The following is a 27,054-nucleotide window of genomic DNA, read 5'->3' as shown; positions in this document are numbered from 1 at the left end:
CAAAAAAACTCCTTGACTTGGGTCTTTCATTTAGACTGTGTTATGAAAATGTACCTATTATAAGTCACTTTCTTAATGCAGCCAATGCTCATTGTTCACAGTCATTTGGAGGTTAAATTTTGAGTTGCTAAGCTTATTCCTTTCCATACTTCTTACGGTTAGTTTTTAACATCTTTTAAGATGATCTAAAATATTTAGTTATAATCTTCCTGGAAAAATATCATACGATGCACCTATAATTAACCCACAGTTATAAAGGTGAATTATGGGAGAGGCTACTTGGAATCTTGATTCCAGAAATTTCCTGATTTGATAGAAAAATAGGAACAGATAGTATCTGAGGTAATCTCTCTTTAATATTTACATTTGGCATCTAGAATCAGACAAGGGAATTTCCATCATTTGAGTTTAAGCTAATAAAATTCAGTTTGAGATCTTGGCTATCTCAATTTGATAAGCTGATTTTATTTAGTGTATCCATAGAAACTGGAAACATTTTAACTATTTAAATAAATACTCATCTGATGTTCTTAGAGGCTAGAGGAAAACTTTGTTAGAATAGCTTACCTAGTCCACTTATCCCTTGATATTCACAAAGGGCTGGTTCCCTGACCCTGGCAGACACCAAAATCTGGATGCTGAAGTTTCTTATATAAAATGGCATAGTATTTGCAAATTACCTAGACATATCCTCTCATCTCTACATTACTTATAATCTTGTAAAAGGCTATATAAATCATTAGAGAATTAAAAGAAAAAGAAGTCTGTACATGTTTGGTATAGATTTTTTTTTGTGTGGATGTTTTCAATCCATTGTTGATTGAATGGAGGGATATAGGACCTATGGAAATGAATGATTCACTGTGCATTTATTTATAAGGACTTAATATAATTAACTTTACAATTTAGTAAGGTGATCAAATTTTGATGTGTTTTTGCATTCCAGGATTTGTTTTGTATTCAAATAGTCTCCCCCTGCCCTTTGGTTTAATTTAAGAAAATGCATGACCAAAATGGTCAAATTGAAGCAGGAGTATGGCAGAAGGGTCCAGGGTGACATATAAGACACAAAAAAGGCTATGGACTGTTTTTTCAGGACCTTAGATAACTCTAAGCTCATTAATTTTAATATTTTTCTCTTTTCTGAACTCAGACTTCTTGGGAATTTTGCAGATTTAGTTAACAGGAATATTAACTATATTTTTACCCAATCTTATCCCTCTCTAAAAGAAATTGTTTCAATAAAAAAAGTTTAAAAAAAATGAAATGTGGTCCATTCTTGACTGAGATGTCTTTATGGACTCATTATAGACAGTATATGATTAGTTGTCAGGAGTTTTCTTTTCCTTATTCTCATTTTTTTTCCTGATTTGTTAATTTTATGCTACCCTTTGATTGCTTAGTTATTTTTCTTTTTCCTTTCCCTTTCTTCTTCATCCTTACTTTGACTTCATGTTTTTCTTCTAAAAACATTTAGAAGAAACATTAGATTTTAATAGTAATGTACTTTTTAAGAATAATACCAACTTCTTTCATATTAACACTCTTTCCTGGCCGCAAAGGCCAAGTTGGTAGCTGTAGAGATGTATGTATTGTATATATGTTTTTGAAAAGGCATGATATTAGATTTTAAGTTAGCACAATGTTTTGATAAATATTTTCAATTATTTATTTTCTTTATTCTTTATAATAAAGCTTTATACATCTTTTTTCCCTATTTATTCACAAAAGAAAGATGGTGGGAGAAGCTGTGGAAGATTCCTGAATGCATAATGGGATGGGATGATCAGCTGAAACACCATGTTCCTAGCCAACTCACTTTCCAAGGTGGTGTGACTAAATCTGATCAGCTTCTATAGAGCTGAGTGTGTCTAGTCACATTTACTACTTACTATGTGCTTCAAAGATACCTGTTATAATCTGTGATACCCTAAACAGGTGTTCAAAATTGATTTTATAAAAAAAGCTGACTGAGCTTATTGCATGCCTTTTGCATTGCTTGCATCCTGGACGATGGGCCAAATTATGCTTTAAAAGCTTAGAAATCAGAATATTTCAGCTGTTATGTATATAGGTGGAAAAGATGGAAGCATTAGATAAAGACCTGAATGTGGGTTAAGTTGGTTTGTTAGAATACATAATGAAGGCAGTATGTGTTAATGGTAGTATTCAAAATTTATTCAGGGAATTTTGACAGTTTGTTTTTACATTTACTTATTATCATTCTGAGTCAAAAGTCTGATTTAAATATTCTAACCATGAACATGAATGCCTTTGTATTATGTAATGCTTTGTTTAAATCTTCCCTTTTTTCACTTTGTCCAAGAAATGTAACCTCACGCTTGAGGTGACGGCATCTTGGAAAAACTAGTGATCAAGAATAAACAGATAAACATGATGGGCATAAGGGGCATGACCAAAAGATTTCTCAGTGGCATCTGTATCACTAAATATTAGGAGTATTTGTTCATTCAGTAGTGACTTTGGTCTTTGTGTTTGTTGTTATGTGAAAGTGAACTGAATCCCCCATGATCTATTTTTTAAAAAAAGCATTGCCTAACCAAATCAGCTTTCCTGTGGCATGGATATCCTGTCTTCTAAAGAACTGTTTTATTTTATTTTTTTTTAAAGCATGACTGTTGTTTTGAAGCTTTTTGTATTAAACTCAAGTTCAATTTTATCCTTACTTTTAGTGCTTTCCTTTACTTCCAACCAGCCTGTAGAAATCATTACTGAATGATGTATCTATCTTCTGTGTTAATAAATAGTTTGTTTTGAAATATGTAAAAGTGTTATATTAAGCATTTGGAAAAATAAAATTGAAGCTGCTGTTTCCAGGAAATGTTTTCTTGGTCTTAAAAATTTTTTGTATAGTTTTTCTTTTCCTGATTCGTTGTTCTATGCTATCCTTTCATAAAGAAGTCCTTAATATCTGAGATAGCTGTTGTGTCACTTCCTCATGCTGACATATTTACTAGAGGGTGAAATTAATAACCTTCTAGTAAGAGTGGCAGTGGAAGGGAAGGGCTCATCTGACTTCTGGAAACCTGTGTTAAACTGTAGTGCTTTGAACTTGATTTAGGATAGTAGATGGAATTGAAAGTAGGTGCCAGATAGACCCAGGAAATTTTTGGTGGTAGTTATACTTTGTGAATCACAGGACTGCTTGTATATGTTCCTGGGTTCCTTAAACTGTTGAATTTAAGAAATGAATGAAGAGGACTGGGGTTGAGGCTCAGTGGTAGAGAGCTTGCCTAGCACATATGAGGCACTAGGTTTGATCCTCAGCACCACATTAAAAAAAAAAAGGTATTGTGTGTACCTACAACTAAAAAATATATATATTTAAAAAAATGAATGAAGAGAGATGATTTTTTTTCTTTCAGAATTAGTACTTGTTTTTTTATGCATCCCATAGCAATGAAATTTAATAGGCTATGAGAATAAAAGTATGAAGTGCCAGGGGGAGTTTTTTTGTTTTTTTTTTTAACCAGTATTTCAAGGTATGGAGCAATATGTTTTAACAAATTTCTGTGTATCACATTCTAGGATTTTTATGCTTTCACTTTATGTTGATAGATTGAAAAATTGTTTTTGTGTTGTTTGGTTTGCTATTTCATGTAAAAAGGCATGTAGGGATAGCATTGATTATTCTAAGTCATATTTATTGGGAAAGCTTTTCTAAAAGTTTTAATACGTAAATACCAACATTTTTCTTTTTAAAATAGTATTTTCATCTCAGCCTAGTGATGGTGAATCAAGTAGTGATGAAACCAGTAATCAACCTAGTCCTGCCTTTAGACGACGCCGAGCTAGGAAGAAGACTATTTCCACTTCAGAATCTGAGGAACGATTGCCTGCTGAACAGGAAAATGAACCTTCTAAGGAGATGAGTAAACGCCAGTTCAGTAGTGGTCTCAATAAGTGTGTTGTACTTGCTTTGGTGATTGCAGTCAGCATGGGATTTGGACATTTCTATGGTAAGTATTTGAAAATGTGTTATACGTTAACTGATGCCATTATAAATAGAAGACGATTGAGGAATCCTAGATCTGTTTTCATTGTCATTATTAAGCTGATGACCTTGCAGCCTGTTTGTATTTCAGTTTTTTCATTTGGAAAGTGGAGATGTGCTGCTTATCTCATTAAACTATTTTCACTTAAATGAGCCAGTAGTTATTAAGAAATGTAAGAACCAGGTGTGGTAGTATGTGCTTGAGAGGCTGACACAGTAGGTTTATTTGAGGCCAGATTGGACAACAAAGTCAGACTGCATTTCAAGTAAAAAAAAAAAAGCAATTATTAACATGTATGACTTTTCTTAAGTAAAAAGATTAGAAGATTAAAAATTTGAAATGCTGGGGCTGGGAATGTGGCTCAGTGGTAGAGTGCTTGCTTAGAAGGCATGAGGCCCTGGGTTTGATCCCTAGCACCACCACCAAAAAAAAAAAAATAAAAATAAAAAAAAATTGAAATGCTCACCATGAGGCAAGTCATTTTAATTTGCTATTACAGATTATTTAAATCATAGTTGAAGTAGTTACATTTGAAGTCTCCCAATAATTATTGCTCATCATTTCTATTTTGAGGTTTAATGCAATTGTCATTTTGTGACATTAATTTTTGTTTTGTGATTCACATTAGTTGAAAAATTTTTATCTTGTAGGTTAGCCTTATATTTTGGTTTTTGTTACAACCAGGTTGCTTATGGCCTCGCCAAGTTTCTGAGACACGCTTTGAACTTGAAATCCTCCTTCAGCCTCCTGAGTTCCTTGGATTAAAGGCGTGTGCCACCATGCCTGGCTGTTGATTATCTTATTAATTCAAAGCCTTTACGTGTTTCTTGGGTCAGATGAAGAAGTGGTTGCATGTGATGTTGGTTATTTTTTCTTTTCCATTTAGGAGTCTCACTGTTTTCTTATTTAAGATATATTTCTTTAGTACAGAGACAGGAGTATTTAAGAACTGAGTGTTCCTACCCTTTGCTCTACTGGATTTTGGGAGGAGTATACTTTAAAGAAATGTCTTAGATCTCATTAGTTTCACAAATTTTAGTTTGCATTATATTAACTTCTTTTAGATTTTTTTTGCCTATGTAATCCATACTTTGTTTTGCTAGTTCCTTCTAGTAATATGTTTTTAATGCAAAAAATTGAAGAATTGCAAGTACAGTTTATTGATTTGTGGAAAAGATATTTATAACGTTAGAATAAACTTAATGTCAACATAATATAATGAAAACAATCAATACTTGTATAAAGTCAGTCAGTAAAATTTGTTGTTTCTTGTATTTGATTCTGTGTTAATAAAAATAGGTACTTAGCTTCCTGATGGATGCCTGCTTGAATTTAATATTGAGGTTCTATAACTTGTATGCTCTTTTGAAGTTTGTTGTAATGAGATTTGATTTGAAATATATACTTTATTGGCTAACTAGAGTAAATATATCAATATGTTTTTGAGTTATGATTTTTTCTCCCTACAGGTAAACATGAAGGTAACAAAGGAGAAGGTCTTAATCTTTTTTTCTTACTAAAAGCAAAAATTGGATAGTGACTTCTAAATGTTAATTTGGACAATTGCATGACCTTTAAATATTTTGTAGAAATTTCAGTTTAGAGATGAGTCCTTTCAAAAGTGAGAAATTCAACTAAAAAAAAAAGAAAGAGTCATCTTTGTTCATTCAATGGTATCTTTGGGGCTGGGGCTCAGTGGTAGAGCGCTTGCCTAGCACATGTGAGGCACTGGGTTCGATTCTCAGCACCACATATAAATAAATAAATCAAATAAAAATCCATCAATGACTAAAATGTGAGAAATTACTTCCTTGTTATTTAAAATTTTGTTACTGGTAAAATTTACTTGAATAATTGCAATTGATAAAACATTTTTCTGTATTTTCATATTAGTCTTTCCAAAATATGAAAAACTTCAATCTAGGTCTATATAGTAATGAAAATTGATTTAATAAAAATATAAGATCTAACCTGAATGAACTTTTAAAGTCACTACTTAAAGGACAAGTATTATTTTCTAAGTTCTGGCATGATCTCAGCACTCTTTTGGAGTTGATTTTAGAGTTACTTTGAATTTCCCATCCACTGTGAAGTCATTTGCATTCCATAATCAGTTATTTACTTTGTAATCATTTAACAGAAATTAAGTACTAAGTGAGTCTCATTAAACACACTCACCAGCTTTGGCTTCATATAAAGTGGAGGGTCTCATGTATACTAGAAGAAAGAGAAAGCTCAGGATAGTAAAACACTGTACTCCAAGTATTTGGCCATGACTCAAATTCTGAAAGTACTTCTAAAATTAATAAAAGATGATTATATCTTTATGATGGACTTAGCTTCCCTATTCTTATCTTTACTTGCAGACTATACACTAAATTATCAGTGGAGTTCATTTGATTTGGTTTTCTCATGGAGTTGCTTTAAGTATTGATAGGCTGTTCAGTTCTTCAGCAGACAACTGGATGCTAAGTTATAACAGAAATGAATTACTGCTCAAAGGCTATACCTACTTAGTCATCCTAGAGGTGGTAGGATTTAAATTGGGTTAGTCTTAGCAAGCTTATGATGGGCAGAAGGGAAGGTGAGACATTCTAGTAATGGAGAACCTCATAACTTGCAGAAAAAATAAACTTTTTGGTTTCATAACAATGGAGGATTGCCTGAACTATGGAATAGTTGTTTAGAAATAATGGGAGAGGTGGGGTGATACTAGATTGTATCACATCTTGGAATCTGGGTAGGAGAGTTTGATTTGATTTATTGAGTGATTTGACAGTGATATTGTTAGAAGAAGAAAAAGTACAGGAAGATAAATGGTATGGGACAAAGTAGAACTTCTAGGAGTTTTGTAATCCAAATATTTGATGATAAGGGCCTTGAAAACTATAGTGACAGTGGGGATAGAGGGATTAATAAAGTAAGGACACTGAAAGAGTAATAGAAGATAGGACTTTGAATCTGGATAGTAAGTTTATTAAATTCTAAGAAATGTGCTAGCTGCTTCGTTTTTGGAATTGGGAGTTAATGAGAAAGGGTTTGCTAGATGATAAATAGGTGGTAAGCATAGTTTGGATTATTTTTACTCAGATTAATTCTAGAATGGTTGAAGTAGGTGTCAAAGTTTAACTTTTTTTCTACTATAAAGAGGCCCTCAGAATTGTGCCTAATAGGCACCTGGATATTATTGGCTAGAAGCTCAGGTCAGAGATTGCAACTGTATCTGTATCTGAGCTGTCTTAACATGAATGACAGAAAAACTGACAGTGGGTTAATGTGTTGAGAAAAGTAGTGTTTGTAGACATGACTATGCCAAAGATAGTATCTTGAAGAGGGAATACTTTATGGGTAGGCAGCTGAAAATGCAAGGAGAAAAGCCCCAGTGATTAGTGAGATTAAAGGACCACATTAAGACAGTCATTAAGCATATTCTATGTTAATAATATCTCACATTCAACTCTCACTATGGTTTTTGGTTATTTTCCAGTGGACAAAGGAATTCGTCTGGTTAGCTCTTTAAAATAGAAGTTTTCTGGTTATTCTGGGTATTATAAATAAGAGTATTTCAACATTTAAAAAACCCTGAATTTCTTTTGAGTCATTTTGAAACAATGAATTCTATAAACAAAACTTAAAAATAAATGAATCAGTGCAGAATTTCATATTCATATTTCATATAGTGTTTATACTATCCAACAGTTATCTGTAAGTTGTTAAAAGTTTTTGATATTTTTCAAGATGAAGACATTTTAAAATAATTTTTGTAGCAGTAAAGAGGGGAAAACACGGTAAACTACCATTATATCCTTTTATTTTTAAATTGTATGACGTCTCTTCATAATGGTATGTCCACTCAGTAATATTAATGCTGCTGGATGCATTTTGCCCTATTTTTGATTTAGTGTTTTGTTTTGTTTTGTCCATGCATGAAGTTTGTAGGAGCATGTGAACAGCATGTCTTGGCAAAATAACATTTTGATTTTAGGGTGAAAATAAAGGAGTCTTCCTTTATCATTGCTGGGATAGGGACAGTGGTACTCCACTACAGATTTAACCATTGCAGAGTTCTTAAAAGATTTGGCTTTGAGAATGGTAGGTACCAGACAGTTGTTTTCTATGATGTACTTTTTGGGCTTGTTGTATCGTTTAGGCAGCATATTAGAGAGACACACATAGAAATTTTATGTTTTCATGTTTACTTTTAACCTGTGGAAAAAACACTACCAATTGTTTATTTCTCTGTGTAAAGGGATTTTGAATAATTTACATACTTAAAGATACCCACAAAACGATAAATCTGAATGTCTTCAATATAGTAAGAATGTTTAATAAATTATTGCTTGTTAGAGTAAATGTAGGCTGGTGTGTTCATTTTAATCAAAAGGCTAGTGAACTGCTTAAATGTTCCTGGATCTATACTAAATACATTGACTATTTCGACTGGTTTGTATTATAACTAACCTCCATCATCATTTGATGAATGATATCATATTTATTCCATGTTTATAAAAAATCTGGATTTTTAAAGAAACAAAATGCTAACACTTTGAAAAATGATTTTATCTAGATTTAGAGACAGATTATATTTAGATGAAATGTTTTCTATATTTTAAAATACTGGTGATCATAATGTTTCATGCTTCTAATAAAAATTTTTCATTTTAGGCACAATTCAGATTCAGAAACACCAAGAATTAGTCAGAAAGATACACGAAGATGAACTGAATGATATGAAGGATTATCTTTCTCAATGCCAAAAGAAACAAGGACCTTTTATAGATTCTAAGGTGTGTACCACTAAAAAATATTAAAAATAATTGTTAGTATTTGTACTATTTAAATAAAAAGTACAGTGAAAATTAGTAATATTGGTAATTGTTTATTAAGTACTTACTATATCTTAGTCATTATCAGGAAAGCACTGTGTATCTCTTATTTTTTATAACAATATTGTGATTTAAGCAAGCGTTAAGTTCATTTTATAGATGGTAAGGAGAGCTATTTGTTTCCAAGTCTCTAATTTCAGAGGCCTTTCTTCATAACTGTTGTATTAAAATAGCATCATTTAAAATTGACATTCGAGATATATGTTTTTTTCACGCACACATTTTGCGTACACACAACTTTATTAACATTGTTCTCACAGAGCTCAGTAAAATATTCTCAAGAGCTGGGGCTTTATAGCTGCTCCAGGATCTTCTTTGTTGGGTGAAATGGCCAGTATTTTTAACTGTTTTTGTTGTTAGATCTGACAGAATGGAGGGCATGTGTATTTTCCTACCTAAAATTCACCTAACTTCAACAGGACTATACAGTCAATTCTGTCTCCTTACCTGACACCTTAGGTGGTTTTTGAGGTTAAGAAAAATAGTTGGTTTCATATTTTGTTCTTCCCTAGGAAGGGTGGTAAAGGAATGATAGTAAACTCAGGATAGAAAATTTAAGCTGTTGATTTTTCCATCCATTCCACCATATCTCCCTTATAGTTTATGTACGTGTACTTTATAGGTTTATGATTACATTTCTTGGAAAGACAGAATCCTGGTTTATGTTCAAATTGTATCTTTCAGGGAGTACTGCTAAAGTGAATTTTCAGTGGTGCAGTTTTTCCAAGTATTTAACAAGGTGCCATTTTTTTAGTTTCTGGTTCTGGAGGATGGCATTGGCTTTTACAGGACATATGTCTTTAGAGAATTTTTTCAGATCTCGTTTCCTATTAAGTGTGGTTCCAGTGTTGAAGCTGTTTGGAAGACCTGCCCCGAATCTCTACTTGTCAATCACTTAATTTCAAGATCAAGTTTATATATGAGGAATGCTGAATTCTTCAGTTCCCCTGTGGCTTCCTGTGTTTGTGCAATAAAAGATTACATTACATAGGGCTCTTCTACTCCATAGTCTAGTGCTATTGGGTAGATGAAATTTGTTGTCTCAGACAGGTAGAGCAGATGAAATAATTATGATTGAATTTAAAATCTTAATTTGTCATTTGAAGATTGAGTTAAACAGTGAAGCAACCATTTCAATTATTTTTCAAATGTAAAATGCTATTATTCTATTGAGCTTTTTTCCATCCTTTTTCTTGTTAAATTAGATTATGATTATTGTCTGATTCAAATAGGATTAGCCATAATGTCTATAGTAAATTAAGCCAAAGTTAGATATCACTTTGTAGATTTACACATAGATTTTTTTTTTTTAGTGCTTGGGATTGAATCCAGGGGTACTTTATCATTGAGCTACCTTCCTACCCTTCCCCACTTTTTTTTTATCTTGAGCCAGGGTCTTGTTATATTTCCCAGGCTGTCATTGAACTGGTTATCCTCCGGCCTCAGTCTCCAGAGTAGCTGGAGATTACAGGTGTGTGCCACCAGGCTTAGCTACAGTAGAATTCTATAAACCTGATTGACCTGTCAAAGGGTGCTGATTTCAGAGTTACATTAATCTATATATTAATCTTCAGAGTTAATTTGTACAGATTATAGAGTTAACTGTAATCTGGTTTTTAGTGACTTGAAATTCGGGAAATGACTTATATTTCAGAGATTTAGTCTGTCCTTCAGTGCTTGTAGAATTCTGCCCTTATCTAGAAATGTTTTTATAGGATTAAAATGTTTCAACTAGGACTAAGAATATCTGAAGTGTTTCTAAACCAAGAACCTTGTGAATGCCAGACAAACACTGTACCACTGAGCAACATACCCAGCTTTTAAATTTTTTTTTTTCAAAATTTTGAGACAGTGTTTCACTAAATTGCTGACACTGGCCTCCAATTTATGATATTCCTACTTCAGCCTTCTGAGTAGGAGTGTGCCATCATATATTACAAACTCAATTTTTGGAAGCCTTAAGTCAGCTCTAGATGACATGTTACTTTTTATAAAGATAACTTTCTTAATTTAAGAAATGGAAAAACCCTTAGTCTTATCTATATTCTTTAGGATTTTTTTTTTTTTTGGAGAGCATCCTGTATTCAAAAAATAGACTACTCTGTTTCTTCTAACATATAAATGCTGCTTGAAGCCAGTAAGAACTTCATATTATTATGAGAAGCCTCAATCAGAGGCACTCCTCATTTTTTCTTTCTTTTGCAGTGCTGGGGATTAAACACAAGGCCTCAGACATGTTGGGAAAGCACTCTTACCACTGAGCTATATCTCGGGCTGCTTATATATATTTTTCCCCATACAGGAAAGGATAGCCATTTATTATTTGTTTTATTAGTGCATTATAGTTATATATAAAATCAGGGTTCATTTTCACATAATTATATAAGCATGAACTATAATTTGCTCCAGTTCAGTCCCCCGTATGTCCTTATTCCTTTATTCTACTCTGCTGGTCTTATATTTAGGGATTAACTGAGCTCTAGATAACTTTTCCTTGTCTTTATAAATTCTTCCACCATACTATTTTTCTTAATTTGATATAATTCTCTGCACTGCATTTTCTTTTATATGAAATTTAGTGATTTCTAGTTTTATACTGTTGAAATAGTACACAGGACACAGGACTTGTAGAAATAAAGACACTAAAGTTAATAGGATGTATTTAAAGATTTAATTGCAGCTTTTAAAACACTTGACATTTTTGTTCTCTTTCAAAAAAATTTAGTCATTGAAAGAAAACCTTGCAAGGTGTTGGACTCTTACTGAATCAGAGAAGATATCCTTTGATACTCAGAAAAAGAGTCTTGCTACAGAAAATCAGTATTTAAGAATATCTCTGGAGAAGGAAGAGAAAGCCATATCTGCATTACAGGAAGAGTTAATGAAGTTAAGAGAACAGATTAGAATATTGGAAGACAAAGGAAGAAATACTGAATTAGTTACAGAAAATCAGAAACTTAAGCAGCATTTAGAAGAGGAAAAACAGAAAGTGCACAGCTTCCTTAGTCAAAGGGAGACTCTGTTGGCAGAAACTAAGATGCTAAAGAGAGAACTGGAGAGAGAACGACTGATAGCAATGACTTTAAGGGTGGAACTTCAGCAGTTAAGCACGAGTCAGTCACAAGACAACTTAGATTCTCCCAATATATTGACTGAAAAAAAGGAAATAGCAGTCTTACAGGAAAGACTCACTGAGCTGGAGCAGAAACTAAACTTTGAACAGCAGCGTTCTGATTTGTGGGAAAGACTGTATGTTGAGGCAAAAGATCAGAATGGAAAACAAGAAACTGATGGAAAAAAGAAAGGTAGCAGAGGAAACCACAGGGCTAAGAATAAGTCAAAAGAAACATTTTTGGGAACGGTTAAGGAAACATTCGATGCCATGAAGAATTCTACCAAGGAGTTTGTGAGGCATCATAAAGAAAAAATTAAGCAGGCTAAAGAAGCTGTGAAGGAAAATCTGAAAAAGTTTTCAGATTCAGTTAAATCCACTTTCCGACATTTCAAAGATACCACCAAGAATATCTTTGATGAAAAGGGCAACAAAAGATTTAGTGCTCCAAGAGAAGAAACAGCGGAAAAACCAAGAACAGTTTTTCGTGACTGTTTACATCCACAGAATAAGGCACCTATGCAAGACCAGAATCGTGGAGGCCCTACTCTGCAAAGGGAAGGAAGGAAAGAGAAGCCAACTCACTTTGAAGAATTTAGAAAAAATACAAATTTACAGAAGTGCAGTGCTGAGCATGATGACTGTAGGGGAAGTTATCTCAGAAAGGCTTGTTCTGGTATATTTGAATATGCTCAACAAGAATCCCTTAATCCTTTTAAGGTAATGATGAATCCTGTAAGGATTGATGAATTTAGACAGTTAATTGAAAGATACTTATTAAAAGAATTGGATGCTTTTCATCATTGGAAAGAACTAGATCAATTCATCAACAAGTTTTTCCTAAATGGTGTCTTTATCCATGATCAGAAGCTTTTCACGGACTTTGTTAATGATGTTAAGGATTATCTTAAAGACATGAAGGAATATCAAGTAGATAATGAAGGAGTGTTTGAGAAGCTGGATGGATATATATATAGACACTTCTTTGGTCATACTTTTCCCCCTCCATATGGACCCAGGTCGGTTTACATAAAACCATGTTATTATAATAGTTTCTAATAATTTTATATTGTGGTAGCATTTTTATCATTTGATGAGTTTCTTAGGTTACTATTTCTAAAAGACATGCTTTATTATTCCTGAAAATTTAGAATAAATTGAAAGATATAGTTTTAAATTTATAAGTATTAAAAACTGAAAATTTAATATAACAATCACTGATTTAAAAAGATGGTTTGATTTATATCTTAAAAATTAGTTATGGATATAGAAATCCTATTTTGGCTAATTATGTTTCTTTTTAGTATAGTTGATATGAAAAGATAATTACCTTAAGTGGAATTATTTTCCTTTAATTTCTTTATTCACCTTAGGAAGCTAGGAGCGAACAACACAAATTTTACTCTGAAATCAGAAGAGCTCACATATGTAACAATTATAGTGCCCCACCTGTTGTCATTTGTCCATTTCATATTCCAACTTAATTATTATATGTAATACTTACTACAGAATTATTTATAAGGGTAGTGGCATGATCAAAGAGGCAAACTCAGCAAGCCAGAAATTCTAATGTGTATACTTCATAATAACTTTTAAATCCATTGTTTATCTGCTTTTTATTCTGTAACATGAAACTCTAATACTGAAATGTTAGCTTCACTTTTTACCTTTGAGATACATATATCTATATGTTTTTATGAATAAATGTAATGTGTCTATAAAATAATGAGACTGATGTTGTCTTTAGTTATTCAGTATCTAGTGTTGTAATGAGCAAAGTGTTGGGATGCTGTCTTGAGGAAACAAATTGAAAATTTCTTAATGTAAACAAGCTCACAAGCTAGGCAGATACAGAAAATTAAATGAAGATATGGAGGCACGTATATGGTGGCCTCAGGTGTCTGGAGATGTCTGGAAAAGCTTCATGATGAGGTGGCCTTGGAAATAAACTTGTTGAGTTTTCACTTGAAAAGCCTTGGAAATGTGAAGCAAGGTAGTGCAGGGGGGATGAAAAAAAGATCATGATGGCCTTGTTTTATGCTAAAGGATTTGTCTTGCAGGATATGCAGAATTTCTGAAGAATTTTGAAGTAGAGTGGAATTATAGATTAATTAGATGACCTTCTAGATTACTGGCAGCAGCCTGGAGGATTCATTGGAAAGGTGTGAAGCTAGAATGCAGTATAATAGTTGGGAGCTGATGAGTATTAGAACTAAGATATAAAGAGTAAAGACAGTTACACAGTAGGTAAATAGTTAAATAGTTATTTCTTGTGCAAGATAAGTAGAAAGTAACAATGACTTCTAGATTTCTGGGATGGGCTACCTTGTGGATAGTGATATCACTCAGATATGGAATGCAGGAATGTGCTTTTGGGCACATTGTAAAAGTTGTGAAGGTATCTATTGACATCAATTAGAGAGGATTAGTTGGCAGTCAATTAATGTTTCTGCCTTTCTGGCCCAAACTCTCTGTGTGTCTGTGTGTGTGTGTGAAGACAGTCTCCACTGGAGGTATTTATCAGACCCTTGGGGAACACCAACATCGGTGCGGTTGTAGAGAAGTATGAGAAGGGCGAGACTACAGAATAGAATCATGAAAACCCAAGTAAAAGTAATATTTAAATTGCGTCAAATGCTTTAAAAGTTGAGGACTGAAAATATTTCTTGGTTTGGGAATTGAGTGCCCAGGATAGCATTATGGACTTGCCATAATGTAGTGACAGAAACCTGCTCATGGAAACTGAGGGAAGAAATGCAGATGTTGTGAATTTTTGCTATAAAAGAAAAAGTTAAGAGCCTCTTTTGGTAAGAGATGTGTGTATATTTCTGTGAGGGATGAAGCCAATGGGGGAGGATTGATTTTTTTTTTTTTTTTTTTGGAGAGGAGGAAAATAATGGAAACACATCTCATTATTTTATTGTCACATTCTATTCTTATTATCTCCTCAGTATTTTCCCTTTTGTCAGTACAGTTACATTTGTCTGTTTTTGCTTTCTAAAGGGTAAAAAAATGTATAATACTCACTGAACTCCCTCTCCCCTGCTTTATAGTATGGACATAATAGGATTATACTGTATTAACATCTTTTTGCAGAATGTTCAGATAGATTAATGGAGAAAAACATTAAAATTGGTTTTTATTTAAATAAATTGAACTCTAACATAGATGAAAAATGTGTTTACTACTTTCAGTCGACCTGATAGAAAGCAACGTATGGTAAATATTGAAAACTCCAGGCATCGAAAACAAGAGCAGAAGCACCTTCAACCACAGCCTTATAAAAGGGAAGGTAAATGGCATAAATATGGTCGCACTAATGGAAGACACATGGCAAATCTTGAAATAGAATTGGGGCAATTACCTTTTGATCCTAAATACTGATTCATGATTAAGTTAAATTAGAAAATTCAGAGAGACATGGATGCTTTCTACAATATCTGGTGTTTAAACTAAGATCAAATTATCAAGATGACAGTGTCTTTCATTTTTAAAAGTTCATTTTGGTCGCTTTGTATTTATATTATTACACAGAAGCATCAATCAACAGCTTACTAACCTGCATATTCCAGTAGTTTAGCTTTGTTGAACGTTTTTTCCTCTTTTTTTTTTTTTGCACTGGAAAAAAGTTTCATTAAAGAAACCAGGCACGCAACAGATTTTGTGCATAAAATGAGACTTCCTAGCAGTGTATGAGCTTAAAGCAAGCTCGTCTCATATGTGACAAAGTGTAATTAACACTGATTGTGTTAGAGTTTTGCAGTAATAGAAAGTACATTGTGATGGGATTTCATCTCTTAACATTTTATAATCTTACACTTCTTGTCTTTTTGTGGGTTCAAGAGCCTGTTCACTTGTGAAGAATTTGCTGCCCTCTTAAGAGCTTGCTGACTTGTTCTCTTGTGAAATTTTGTGCACATCTGAATATTATGGAAGAAATAATAAAACTACACCATGAGGAAAACTAAAGGTCTTTATTTAAAATCTGGCATTGCATTAATATGTGATTTCTTATTCTGTGATATTTTATACAATTTCTCAGTAGTGATATTTGGTAAAGCAATCCACAGTGGCTTTTTGCAAATTCCAGGAGTTAAACTTGGTGTTGACTAAAGTGTCTAGGAGCACCTGAATATTTCTACCCAGAAATGTCAGTTTCTCTGGAGAAGCTGTAAACACAATTTAGAATTTCATCTTCTGTTGATTTCCCCATTTAAGTTTTCTTTCATAGACATATATGTGACTTCCAGTTCGACCCTCCGGCAAGTGAGTGTGGAAGAAAACAGCAGTTCTCTCATAATTTCTTGAAATTAGGAAAGTACTTATTTCCTAGAAGTAAATAAATGTTTAAGTAAATAAAGGCTACATTTTGTTGTACTGTTTCAAAGAATTTTAGAACTGTCCATTCTAATCGCTCCTCTGCAACATTTTGCTTCATAAAACAATATTTCTTTTTTAAAATTTTTTTTACTGGTGCATTATAATTATATAAAGTAGTGGGATGCATTGTGTTGTATTCATGGATGCACACAGCACAATTTGGTCTATTTCATTCCCCAGTACCTCTCCTTTCCCTCTTCTTCTCCCTTTCCCTGGCCCGCATCCTCTACTGATCTCCCTTATATTTTCATGAGATTCCCCTACCCTTGTGTTTTTTCCATTTTCTCTCTAGCAGCCACATAAAGGAAAGCAAACATAATAGCCCTTGACTTTCTGAGTCTGGCTTATTTCACTTAGTATGATTATCTCCAGTTCCATCTACTTTCCTGAAAAGGACACAAGAGTTTTTACTCAGCCATCAAGAACAAAATTGTGTATATATAACAACACATTTCCTTTATTCACTCAGAATAAAACAAGATTCCTTTAATAAAAGAATTAACTTATAATAACAAACATACCTCGACAGTTTTAGAACTGGGGCTGATTTTGACTGGGAAAAAGACAAATTATGGAATATGGGGGTTGAAAAAGACTATAAAATAGCTTATGTTATTTTTTTACCTGTGTGTTTGCTAAACCTGGGGTTGAATAAAAACACTGAGTTTTTTTTCTTTTTCATGTTTACTTACCTCCTCCAAAACATTGAAGATGATCAAGTAAGTAGGCAGTGATGCATCATCAGGAAGCTCTTTATGTAACCAGATTAAGGGATTTAGGTAGAATGTATCTGCTTCATCAAGATACTGACTTTTCCCAGTCAAGTCTGGGGGACACTGGAGAAATCTCATTGGAAGTGGACAGTGCACATGGCTATGAGAAAAATGTTATCATAATATTTACAAGAGGTTAAAAGACATGGTGAATGTTTTCTGTTACTCTTAAGATATAGCATGTAACAGTCAGCAATTCCAATTAATGTGAAGAAGGAAGTCCTTAATACATATTACCAAACATGGAGAACATGATTCTCCACGGCATAAACAACAAGTCCAAACTTAAACATGAAACTCCCATTTCAAGGAACAAAGTAAATAATTTAGCAGCAGAGTACTGTTCCAAAAATCCAAATATTCTTTGGGATCAGGTGAGTTACCTCATTATACAGTAATTCTCTAGGCTTATTGGGCAAGGTAGGAAAGTAGTTAATAATGAAAAGGAATTTTTGCTTTCTTGCCTTTCTGGTCTGAAAGAGGATGGATTACATCTTTAAATGACAAGTTTTACATACTTATGTAAGATTACTAATAGGGAGCAACAAATGTTCACTGATTAACAATCTAAGTAATGGTTTTATTGTGGTATAGAGTATAAAAAGATGGATTTGTCTTTAAGGCCATGCAAAATTCCATGTTTTTAATTGTCTGAGGAAAAAACCGAACTTGATAAAAAGATTTAAAATGTTCAATTAGAGGGCTAGGATGTAGCTCTGATAGAGTGCTTGCCTAGCAGGTGCAAGTCCTGAGTTCAATCGCAGGCAACGGGGGAAAAAAGAAAAAGACCCAGTTAGAAATGAAGTAAAATTATGGAGATTTATCTGTGAGATGCATATCAACTGAATTAAAGACTTGCTACTTCATAACTCATGGTTTTGGAGATGAAAAGCAGAAATTCCTGAGAATTTTAATCTGGAATGGGCACTGGGCCTTCTGTTTTTAGTTTTTTTTCAGATGTGCTTTGAAAAAGTACAAGATGAGAAACTGGGTGTGGTGGCTTACACCTGTAATCCCAGCAGCTCAGGAAAGCTGAGGCAGTAGGATTACAATTCCAGGCCAGCCTGGGCAACTTAGTGAGACCCTATCTCAAACAGCTAGGGACGTGGCTCAGTGGCAAAATACCCCAGGTTCAATCCCAGTACCACACACAGAAAAGTATAATATTAACTATACAAAAGTGAAAGACTCAACCCCTATTATATATGGAGAATATCTTGTTACCACTAGAATTCCTGTACCACCAACATGAACATGGAAGGACAGCAAATGTTCCCCACTAAGCATGCATATATCTATATATCTCTATATAGGTACATAGATAGGTAAGTAAGTAGATAAGCATATGTATAATGTATATAATATAAAATTTATTTTGAGAGGACTGTATAGAAAAGAATCCTCAAGTTGAAGGAATACTTGAGGCTTCCATCTAGCCTGTGGTTTTGCAAGGCAATTCCAACTTAGTAAATTATGTGTTTATGATTGGCACTTGAGTATTCCAAAATGTTAAATTCTCTTAAAATTATATCCATGGTGATATTAATTTAATGTGCACATTGACTATCAACTCCAGATTGTTTGAAGCCCGGTTAAGTTAAACAGTTGTAGAATTTTATTTGGGGAAGCTAGTTGCTTTGCTCCTGTACCATTATTGACTGTTGGTAACTAGGATAGCTTCTTGGAATACAATCATAGGACCAAATGGATATCTTTTTGAATGCCTTGTACGGTAAGGCAACATTAGTATTTTATATTTCCTAGGAATACTTAATTCAAGCATTAGACTATCACTTAATTGTACTCCCTGATTTTTATGGATGAGACAACTGATGCTCCAGAAAATTAAAAGACTGGATTAAGACTGAGACAAAAGTACAAATGCAAATCTGAACTAGAATTTAGTGTTCTGAGATTAATTCAACGTTGTGTAAATAAAATTTAAGTATAAACTTTTTAAAAAGTATTTAAAAATATGATTTTCATTGATAGAATAAATGATTTTTAAAGTACAGTAAATAAATGAGTGGAAGTTTAAATTTTCTTATCATTTGATCAATGATCAATTGAAATCAGAATTTTAAAGTAGTTTTATTTTCTCAATAATAACATATATAACAACTTTTATTACCTGTAATAAGGAGTAGAGTGGCAAGGCATCATTATAAATACTGAGGCTGAAGATTTATTGGGACTGTTGTGACAGACTTTTTGAATATGACTCATGACATCAAGAGTACCTCGTTGATGAACTAAACCAGTATAGAGTGCGAGGAACATATTTGATAAAAACAGGAAACTTAGAGCTGGTTTTTTCCATGCTTTCAGGTGGGCTAGTGAGTATCCTATATGAAGATAGGTACATTGAATTGTAAAACTGGCAATCTTTTGGTTTCTTATGTTAACTGCAGATACATTTGTAATTTCATGGAAACGGCATAAACTGCAATGCTGTTGTAGACACAAAAAATAAGCAGTAAGTCATAATTTTTGTGACCATTCACTATCATTGTATTGTCATCTAGGTCTGAATCTTTCTAGTAAAAGATACTGTGGTGTGGTATATTAGCTTATGGCTATTGAGTCTAACATGCAGATTTTAAGTCTAAGGGTTTTCAAATCATCTGACAATCAAAGTTTACCAAGGGAACTTCAGAATTTGAAGTTATTAAAGGGAGAGTTAGACACATTACAATTATATTAATGAGTGAGCCATGAAAACGCTAAGATGCACGTTTGTTTTTTACAGGGAAGTAACAGTTTCTTCAATACATATTATAAGATACTAGATTTTGTCACTCAGTAGGCATTTTTAACTGAAATTGAAATAATACAGCAAAATAGTTTTCACTGAAATGATCCACTTTCAAATGACCTAGCTTCAGAAAGTAGTAATCACCACCACATCAATGATGCTTTACCTGACTTAAAATTGGAGATTTTGCCAGTCACTGAAGATGTGGGACTTTATATGAACTCTGGTGATTAGCTCTCAAAATATGGAGCCTTTCACTTCACACATTGGCTAACTAGATGCCAAACATCGCTTTCAAATTCTTAATTTAAAGTAGGTATGTAGAATATCTCTGGGTGAATTGCGTAAGTGATAATAGTTTACCATTGGAGAACAGGCTAGGTGATTACGGACCAACCACTAGTATATTTATATTTGTACCATGAGCATTTTATTTTACAGTAACATAGTTTTTATCAAATTCTCATCAGACTTCTGTTAAAAAAAAGTGCTGTAAATCCATTAAATCCCAGTTGATTACTTTCAAGGACAAATCTAAAAACTTGAGTATACATTCTTTCAGTATCCACAGGGGTCTGGTTAGAATATACCACTCCCCAAAGAACAAAAATCCTCAAATGCTGAAGTCCCTTATATAAAATGATATGCATATTACCTATGCACATTCCCCTGATTATTTTAAATCATCTTTAGATGACTTAAAATATCTAATACTGTGTAAATAGTGACATATTATTTATGGAAATAGTGATGATGGTGATTTATAGAATAATAAGAATGAAAAGTCTGCCAGTACATTTTCCTGAATATTTTTAATCCTTGGCTAGTTTGAATCCATGGATGTAGAACATGCAGAAATAAAGAGTATATAAGAAGGCCCTGTGTAAGTTGGCCCTTTTATTCAGCCATGCCTCCAAATCAGATATTATTTAGCTTGACATACATACTTTAGTTTCGGATATTTAGCATGGCAATTATTCTCCAGCAAGGATTAATGAATTTCTTCTCACCAAGTTATGGTTCATGGCAGTGGACAACGATGGGAAAGCCAGTACATTACTAATTACCATCACATTTACTGAGGAGTGGCAAGGATGCATCCTGGTTTGGGCAAGAATTATCAGAAAACCTAATGTTAAGAAAAAAATCTCTACTATGTTCTCTACTACTTTCTACCAATTAGAAAATATATGCGTTAATCTTTCTACTTTCAAATACCCTGAGAAAGCTGTTAGGTCAGTTTAGTTTCAGTGATTACATGAGAGAAAGAGTAGTTTAATTTTGGAGTGGGATTTAAGAGGACAGGTATGGGTAAATGGTGAGACTTTGAACTTTTAACCACAACGAGAGTACTGGGTAAGGACAGTGGTATTAGGATGAATTTTGGTTGCTACTTTCTTAAGGAAACAAGTTGTATTTTCATGTTGTATAATGAGAAGTAAATAGATGATGTCCAAAACAAAGATCATTAGGTAGCATTGTAAGCATTTTATTTAGAAATAAGGAGGTAAATACCAAAATAACCTGTTAAAAGAATGTTTAAGTGATTGCTTGTGGGGAGTTTTAGGAGGGAGTGCAGAGGAAGATCATTTTTTTTTTTTTTAAACAAACTACTTAGGAATGACAATTCAAACAGTGTGCATGTGCAATTTCAATTACAAGATCAGAATATAGAAAACAAAGTGGCCTAATCCAAGAGAAGCAAGTCTACCTTGGCCACTGTGTTAAAAACTAATTGATACCCAACTCAGAATTGGCAGCACGTACTAGAAACATCAGTATCTAGTTTGAGAGGAGAGGCATAAGCTAAGAATTTCAGCAATTTTAAGCCAGAGTTTTCCTTTTACAGGTAAACTTGAGATACAATTTTATACATGTCACTACAGATCACAACCAATCATAGAAGGTATGTTTATAGAATCCTAGAGGACTGAGGAAAATTCAGACTAAGCAACATAAGTTACTGCAGACTGAAAAAAAAAAAAACCTGCTATAATTTATTATTCTTCCTATGTTCAGTTCCATTATTTCCCTATCAAATGGTTTGGCCTGGCCATTTGAATTGCTTTGAGCAAAGAAAATGTGATGGAAATTCAGAGCCAGGGATCCCTCTCTAGTGATCCTGGATATACCAAGTGCATAGACCTCAGCTAGCCAATGGGAGGATGAAAGAACAGAAGAGCTGTCAGCCTTAGCCAACAACTGGATCCCAGACATATGAGAGCCCTGCCTAGGTCAACAGAGCTGTCTAGTCAATCTATAACTGGTCACATCTGCATAAGTGAGCACAGCAGAGATGAGAACAACTGCACAAATGAAATGTAGACTTGTAAATAATACTATATGGAATTTTAGGCCACTAAGTGTTTTTCTTTTGGAAATGATGTCTCACTACCTTGTCCAAGCTGGACTAGAACTTGCAATCCACTTGCCTCAGCCTCCCAATTAGCTGGGATTACAGGCACAAGCCAACATGCCTGGTCCAGCCACTAAGTTTTGAAGTGGCTTATTAGACATCAGTGGCTGACAAAGTTGTCTTTTTTTTATATAAAATAAGGTTAAAATAGGTCATACAAACAGAATAAGGCTCAGATTTGTGATATAACAATTCCAGGTGTCAGGAAAGTTTCAAGTTTCATCATTTAAAACACCAAGAACTGCAAAGAGCCATTTTTCTGACAGTGTTTCCTGAATGTCCAGATTTCTGTCTAGGTGAGCTCCTGCTGGAACCTCCTGGCAGTAAAGGTTTGTTGACTCTTAGTGGAAGTACAAATTATCTAGGAATCAGAGATTCTTTGGGCCCATCCTAGAATGTTAGTTCTATGTGTCTGGAGAAAAGAGAACACCTTGTGAGGAGATGAGGTGTTTTTCTAAGTCTCCATCCTGAATAGATACTTAATGAAAGGGTGATTGTGGGGCTTGGGATTGAACCCAGGGCCTCACGCTTTCTGGGCAAGTGCTTTACAATTGAACTATACTCCCAGACCAAGAAATGGATAAAAATCCATTAAAATGGGGTCTTTTCATGCCTTCATCAAATTTTATCTCAAATTTTGAGACTCAGAATAGGGCCTAATTACAGGCATCCCCCCACTTAAAAGACTCAAACTTATGGACTGGGAATGAGGATTCAGACACTTTGACATTTCTGTAAATGCTTTATAAGAAACAGGGCACAGAAGAGGACACAGAAACACCCAGATTCCTAAATAAACCAAACCAAACCATAAACAGATTGACAGATGGGGACACACACACATTTGTCTTCCAGTACTCTAACAATGCTTAATTATAACTAATGCTCAAGTCACTGTAAAAATAAAAACTTTAAAATCTAAAGTGATTTGTTAAAAGACTTCCTCTGGTAAATGGACCCACTATTATTAAAATTTGCCAAATGCTGGGCTGGGGTTGTGGCTCAGTGATAGAGCGCTTGCCTCACACACGTGAGGCACTGGGTTCGATCCTCAGCACCACATAAAAATAAATAAATAAAATAAAGATATATATATTTTAAAAAAATTTGTCAAATGTGTATTTGTATATGAAGTAAGACTACAATAACAAAATTTGAGGGTTTGGTTTCAGTACTTCATATAAGTCACATACATAGATGTATATATTTATCTAAATAGTAGAGAGTACATACATCTGAAATCTGTAGGAGCTGATGTGTACTTGGTCAAAGAAGGCCACCTAACTCAATGGGTCATCTGGACTTTTTTTGTTAAGTAAAATTAAGACTTAGATTTGTAACTCCGTAGTTTTTTCCAGTCTCCAGTCCCAGTCCAAGTTGGTAATTCATTTCTTTCCCTCCTAATTCAGTTATTATTTTATTAAGGTTGTACTATTTGAAGGAAGCTAAAGTAAATTCAAATTTACTTTGAATTAAATTTGAAGTTAATAAAATTTTAATTCTTAATTTTCCCAAATCAATCAATGCAAAAATTCAGATTTTTTTGAGCTAAGTCAAATAAGATATTTTTAAAGTCACAGGTAAAAACTACAATGCGTATACCTCATGGAAAAATAGAGAAAGGGCCAAAAATAAAATCACAGGAGTGAATTCTTTTAAAACTATATTCACGGCTAGGTGTGATGATGCATGCTTGTAATCCCAGCAATTTGGGAGATTGAGGCAGGAGGATCGCAAGTTTGAGGCCAGCCTCAGTAACTCAGTGAAACCTTGTCTCAAAATAACAAATATTAAAAAAAAAAAAAAGGGCTGGGGATGTAGCTCAGTGGTAAAGTACCCTTGGAGTTAATCCTCAGTATCAGGGGAGGAAAAAAAAAGCATAGGCATTAGTCACTCTTAAAGGGGTAAATAGTTTGTGTGTAAAGGCAACAAAAATTAGTTTAAACAGTTACAAATATATCCTTATGTTTTTATCTGACTTCACAGGATACAGGAAAAAAAAATAATTACAATTAGTTTGTAATTAGCAATTCTCATTTAGCTTAGTTGAAAATAAATAATAGTTAATGAGCATTATTGTCTTTTAACTATTACTATGTAATTTTTTATTTTAATAAAAACACTCACCACAGAACACCATACAAAATGGTAAAACTGGATAGATGAACCTGAATTCTTTGTGGCCCAACATACTATAATAATAAAAGATATTAAGAAAAAAATATTATGTACCATTTTATTATGATACATGATTATTTGAAAAATTAATGTATTTAAAATGAAACACAATTAACATGATCTATATGTTTTCTAAGTATTGGAGATTGAATCTTCAGGAATTAGTCTTGTTATTTTGAAGTTATAAGGTAATTATGATGTGTCAAAACTAATCATGACATTTAATGTCGAAGTGAAATTATAAAGTACAATTATATTCTAACACAGATTTCTGTTATCAATTCAGTCAAGTAGTAGTACACAAATTTGGAATACAGATACATACATTTTCATTTTAATATTTCTCTGGCCCTTTAAATTTTTTAAGGAAATAAAATTTGTTCAACTAATTAAAAACTGAGTATAATCCTGGTTATCTGAAGTATTTATATGTGCACCAGCATAATTACTACTACTTCTGACTTTTAAAATAATCTCTTGGGCTGGGGATGTGGTTCAAGCGGTAGCGTGCTCGCCTGGCATGCGTGCGGCCCGGGTTGGATCCTCAGCACCACATAAAAACAAAAATGTTGTGTCCGCTGAAAACTAAAAACTAAATATTAAAAAAAATTCTCTCTCTCTTTCTCTCAAAAAAAAATCTCTTAACAAATCATAAAAGTTAATGTATTAGTTTACTTTTCAAAGAAACTAATTTCATGGTAACATTTACTACTTAAACAAATAAAATCTTACCTATATATTATCAGTGTCCATAGCACAGTCACCAAAAGTATCTGGTACTTCTTCGGGGCTAGAAAGCAGCCATGAATAAAGAAGGGTAAGTGAGTACCCAAGACAACTGGAAATCCTTGACTGAAGTACCAATGCCATGGATGAGAACCATAGAATGTTCCCAAGTTCTGCAGCACGTTAAATTTCAAAAAATTAAACTGAACCAGAGTCCACTGGAATAGTTGAAGGTAAAAGAAATAAAAATGTGTTAGTGTCAAGCATTACTGTGGCATGAGGGAATTTGAAAGAACCTTGATATTCAATCAGAATTTAAGTCTAAAAACCAGGCAATAGTTAACATTAATAATTTTAATTAATGACTATATGAAATCACTCAACTATAGTTTTTTCTTCTCTATGTACTGACGTGGTCTTTGTTATTTTTAAAAACAGTAGGGTTTTTGAGATTTAAGATGAACCTGAAAGATTGTGAATAAATGTTCACACACAGTTTGGTAATGTTATACATCCAATTAGAGATAGAGAGGATCCTAAAACTAACTTTAGAGGGTATATGTGGTATCCATATTAACCTATATTTACTCTAGTACCTTACAATGTCACATATTATCTACTAAGGTAAAACTCTTCAAACATGACAATTTGAATCATAGCACAAAGCAGATAATGACAGCAACAGTAATAACAAGTAAAATTAAGTGCTCACTTGAGCCAGGAACTGTTATTATTTTATGTGTTATGTCATTTAATCTTACTCAATTGTGACAAATGTCACAATTATTCCCAGATAAAGGAACCATAGAAAGAAGAGTTGGAAATTTGTCCAAGATCACCTGGCTATTAATAAAGAATATTAGGCTTCAAAATATGGACAGGATTCCAAAGCCATAACCAACTTCTAAGTGGGAAAAAGGGAATTTAAAAACAACCAAAGGCCATTATGTACAGTTATTAGATTAAAATCTCAAACCAAATGACTGAAGAATAGAATATTTGGTTGGTGTGGTTTCTGCATGATTAAGAGTCAAAGTCATTAAAATTCTTAACTTTTATTACTTTAGAATAATATTTTAGAATAGTATTTCTCTGGCTCTTCAATACTTAAAATTTTGCCTTAAAAGACTTCTGAACATCAGCTAGGAATACAACAGCACAGCAAATTGCACCAAAAGCATACACTAAAAGTCTTTTTAATAAAATGTATCACACAGCATTTTTTAAAAAAATATTTGCCTCTGAAATATTAATGGATTAAAAAAATCCAACTTGAGGTTTTAGCACAACAAATGGTCAAAATAGAAAGTAGCTGTTAGCTTAATATATTTTTACTTACTTGACCAAAAAAAATACGATCAATTATTAGAGACAAACTCAAAGTTACAAACCTGAAAAACAAGAAGAGAATGGTGATTCAATTTCTGAACCTGCTGAAGATCCAATATTGCTGTACGGTTTTTGCAAGTATCTTGCACTAAAAGCCACTTTTAAAATGTTTCACAATTTCACCAGCTAAATATGAATGTAAACATTTTGAAAGATCTTTTGCTATGAGAACATGCATTTAAGCAGATTTTTCTTTTCAATGTTAGGGATCAATTCCTGGGCTTTATGTATGCTGAACAAGTGCTCTGCCTCTGAGTTATGTACCCATCCCTTAATTTTTTTTAATTTAAATTTTGAAAAGTTGCCCAGGTTGACCTGAAACTTGGTATCCTCCTGCCTTAGCCTCCTGAGTAGCTGAGATTACAGGCCTGTACCACCATGTCCCCAGCTAAGTAAACTTCTGAAAATAAACACTATGTTTTC

At 33.3% G+C, this 27,054-nt stretch overlaps 2 protein-coding genes across 6 annotated transcripts in view; one reads left to right on the top strand and one right to left on the bottom strand.

The window, feature by feature from the left end:
• Positions 1-27,054, top strand: part of Ccpg1 (cell cycle progression 1) — a 67,014-nt gene that overhangs the window by 22,970 nt on the left and 16,990 nt on the right. For 4 of the 5 annotated variants that reach the window (XM_058584824.1, XM_058584822.1, XM_058584820.1 and 1 more), the window contains 5 exons: positions 1,732-1,827; positions 3,729-3,980; positions 8,682-8,803; positions 11,628-13,033; positions 15,209-15,306. In XM_058584824.1, the coding sequence (XP_058440807.1) occupies positions 1,732-1,827; positions 3,729-3,980; positions 8,682-8,803; positions 11,628-13,033; positions 15,209-15,306 (1,974 nt within the window). The remainder of the gene's footprint in view (positions 1-1,731; positions 1,828-3,728; positions 3,981-8,681; positions 8,804-11,627; positions 13,034-15,208; positions 15,307-27,054) is intronic. The other variant, XM_058584823.1, reaches the window with a different exon arrangement.
• Pigb (phosphatidylinositol glycan anchor biosynthesis class B) lies at positions 15,970-26,549 on the bottom strand. Its single transcript, XM_046461849.2, has 5 exons — positions 25,249-26,549; positions 24,466-24,530; positions 19,299-19,512; positions 17,087-17,267; positions 15,970-16,343 (listed from the first exon to the last, which is right to left on the bottom strand). Exons 2-5 carry the CDS (start codon positions 24,527-24,529, stop codon positions 16,197-16,199), a joined length of 606 nt encoding a protein of 201 aa, XP_046317805.2. The 5' UTR covers position 24,530; positions 25,249-26,549; the 3' UTR covers positions 15,970-16,196.

The sequence above is a fragment of the Marmota monax genome, unplaced genomic scaffold, assembly GCF_021218885.2.
Source record: "Marmota monax isolate L192 unplaced genomic scaffold, Marmota_monax_Labrador192_F-V1.1 WCK01_AAM20220418_F8-fsc00001, whole genome shotgun sequence".
Lineage (NCBI taxonomy): Eukaryota > Metazoa > Chordata > Mammalia > Rodentia > Sciuridae > Marmota > Marmota monax.
Note: the sequence above shows the minus strand (reverse complement) of the source record. Positions and strands in the feature narration are given on the sequence as shown.